Source organism: Pipra filicauda, unplaced genomic scaffold (genome assembly GCF_003945595.2).
Source record: "Pipra filicauda isolate LSUMZ 115617 unplaced genomic scaffold, ASM394559v2 scaffold648_size187182_pilon, whole genome shotgun sequence".
NCBI lineage: Eukaryota > Metazoa > Chordata > Aves > Passeriformes > Pipridae > Pipra > Pipra filicauda.
In genome coordinates this window covers 27108-28025 of record NW_024104807.1, presented here as the reverse complement: position 1 = coordinate 28025, position 918 = coordinate 27108, and the positions used below count along the sequence as shown (strand labels likewise).

The 918-nt window shown below is 56.0% G+C and overlaps 1 protein-coding gene across 1 annotated transcript; it reads right to left on the bottom strand.

Annotated features, from left to right (window-relative positions):
- Nucleotides 1–918, bottom strand: LOC120324673 (olfactory receptor 14J1-like; the record flags this gene model as incomplete). The annotated part of the gene is made up of 1 exon (XM_039388415.1): nt 1–918. A coding segment is annotated over exon 1 (918 nt), but the record flags the coding sequence as incomplete, so codon positions are not given.

The window sequence follows — 918 nt, the reverse complement described above, 5'->3', positions numbered from 1 at the left end:
TCCAGTCATCATTTTCCTCAGGGCATCCTTGAGGTCCTGGTTCCTGAGGCTGTAGATGAGGGGGTTCAGTGCTGGAGGCACCACCGAGTACAGAACTGATAGTGCCAGATCCAGGGATGGGGAGGAGATGGAGGGGGGCTTCAGGTGGGAAAACATACCAGTGCTGATAACAATAGAGACCACGACCAGGTGAGGGAGGCACGTGGAAAAGGCTTTGTGCCGTCCCTGCTGAGAGGGGATCCTGAGCACAGCCCTGAAGATCTGCACATAGGAGAAAACAATGAAAATGAAACAACCAAACCCTAAACAGGCACTGACCCCAATGAGCCCAATTTCCCTGAGGTAGCCTGAGTGTGAGCAGGAGAGCTTGAGGATGTGTGGGAGTTCACAGAAGAACTGGCCCAGGGCATTGCCCTGGCACAGGGGCAGGGAAAATGTATTGGCTGTGTGCAGCAGAGAATAGAGAAAGCCAGTGGCCCAGGCAGCTGCTGCCATGTGGGCACAAGCTCTGCTGCCCAGGAGGGTCCCGTAGTGCAGGGGTTTGCAGATGGCAACGTAGCGGTCGTAGCACATGATGGTGAGGAGGAAATATTCTGTTGGAAGAAAGAAGACAAGCAGAAAAACCTGTGCAACACATCCCATGTAGGAGATGGTCATTGTGCCCCAGAGGAAATTGTGCATGGCTTTGGGGACAGTGGTGCAGATGCAGCCCAGGTCTGTGAGGGAGAGGTTGAGCAGGAAGAAGCCCATGGGGGTGTGCAGGTGGTGGTCACAGGCTACGGCGCTGAGGATGAGGCCGTTGGCCAGGAGGGCAGCCAGGGAGATGGCCAGGAAGAGCCAGAAGTGCAGGAGCTGCACCTCCCTCCTGTCTGCGAATGCCAGGAGGAGGAACTGGGTGAGGGAGCTGCTGTTGGACAT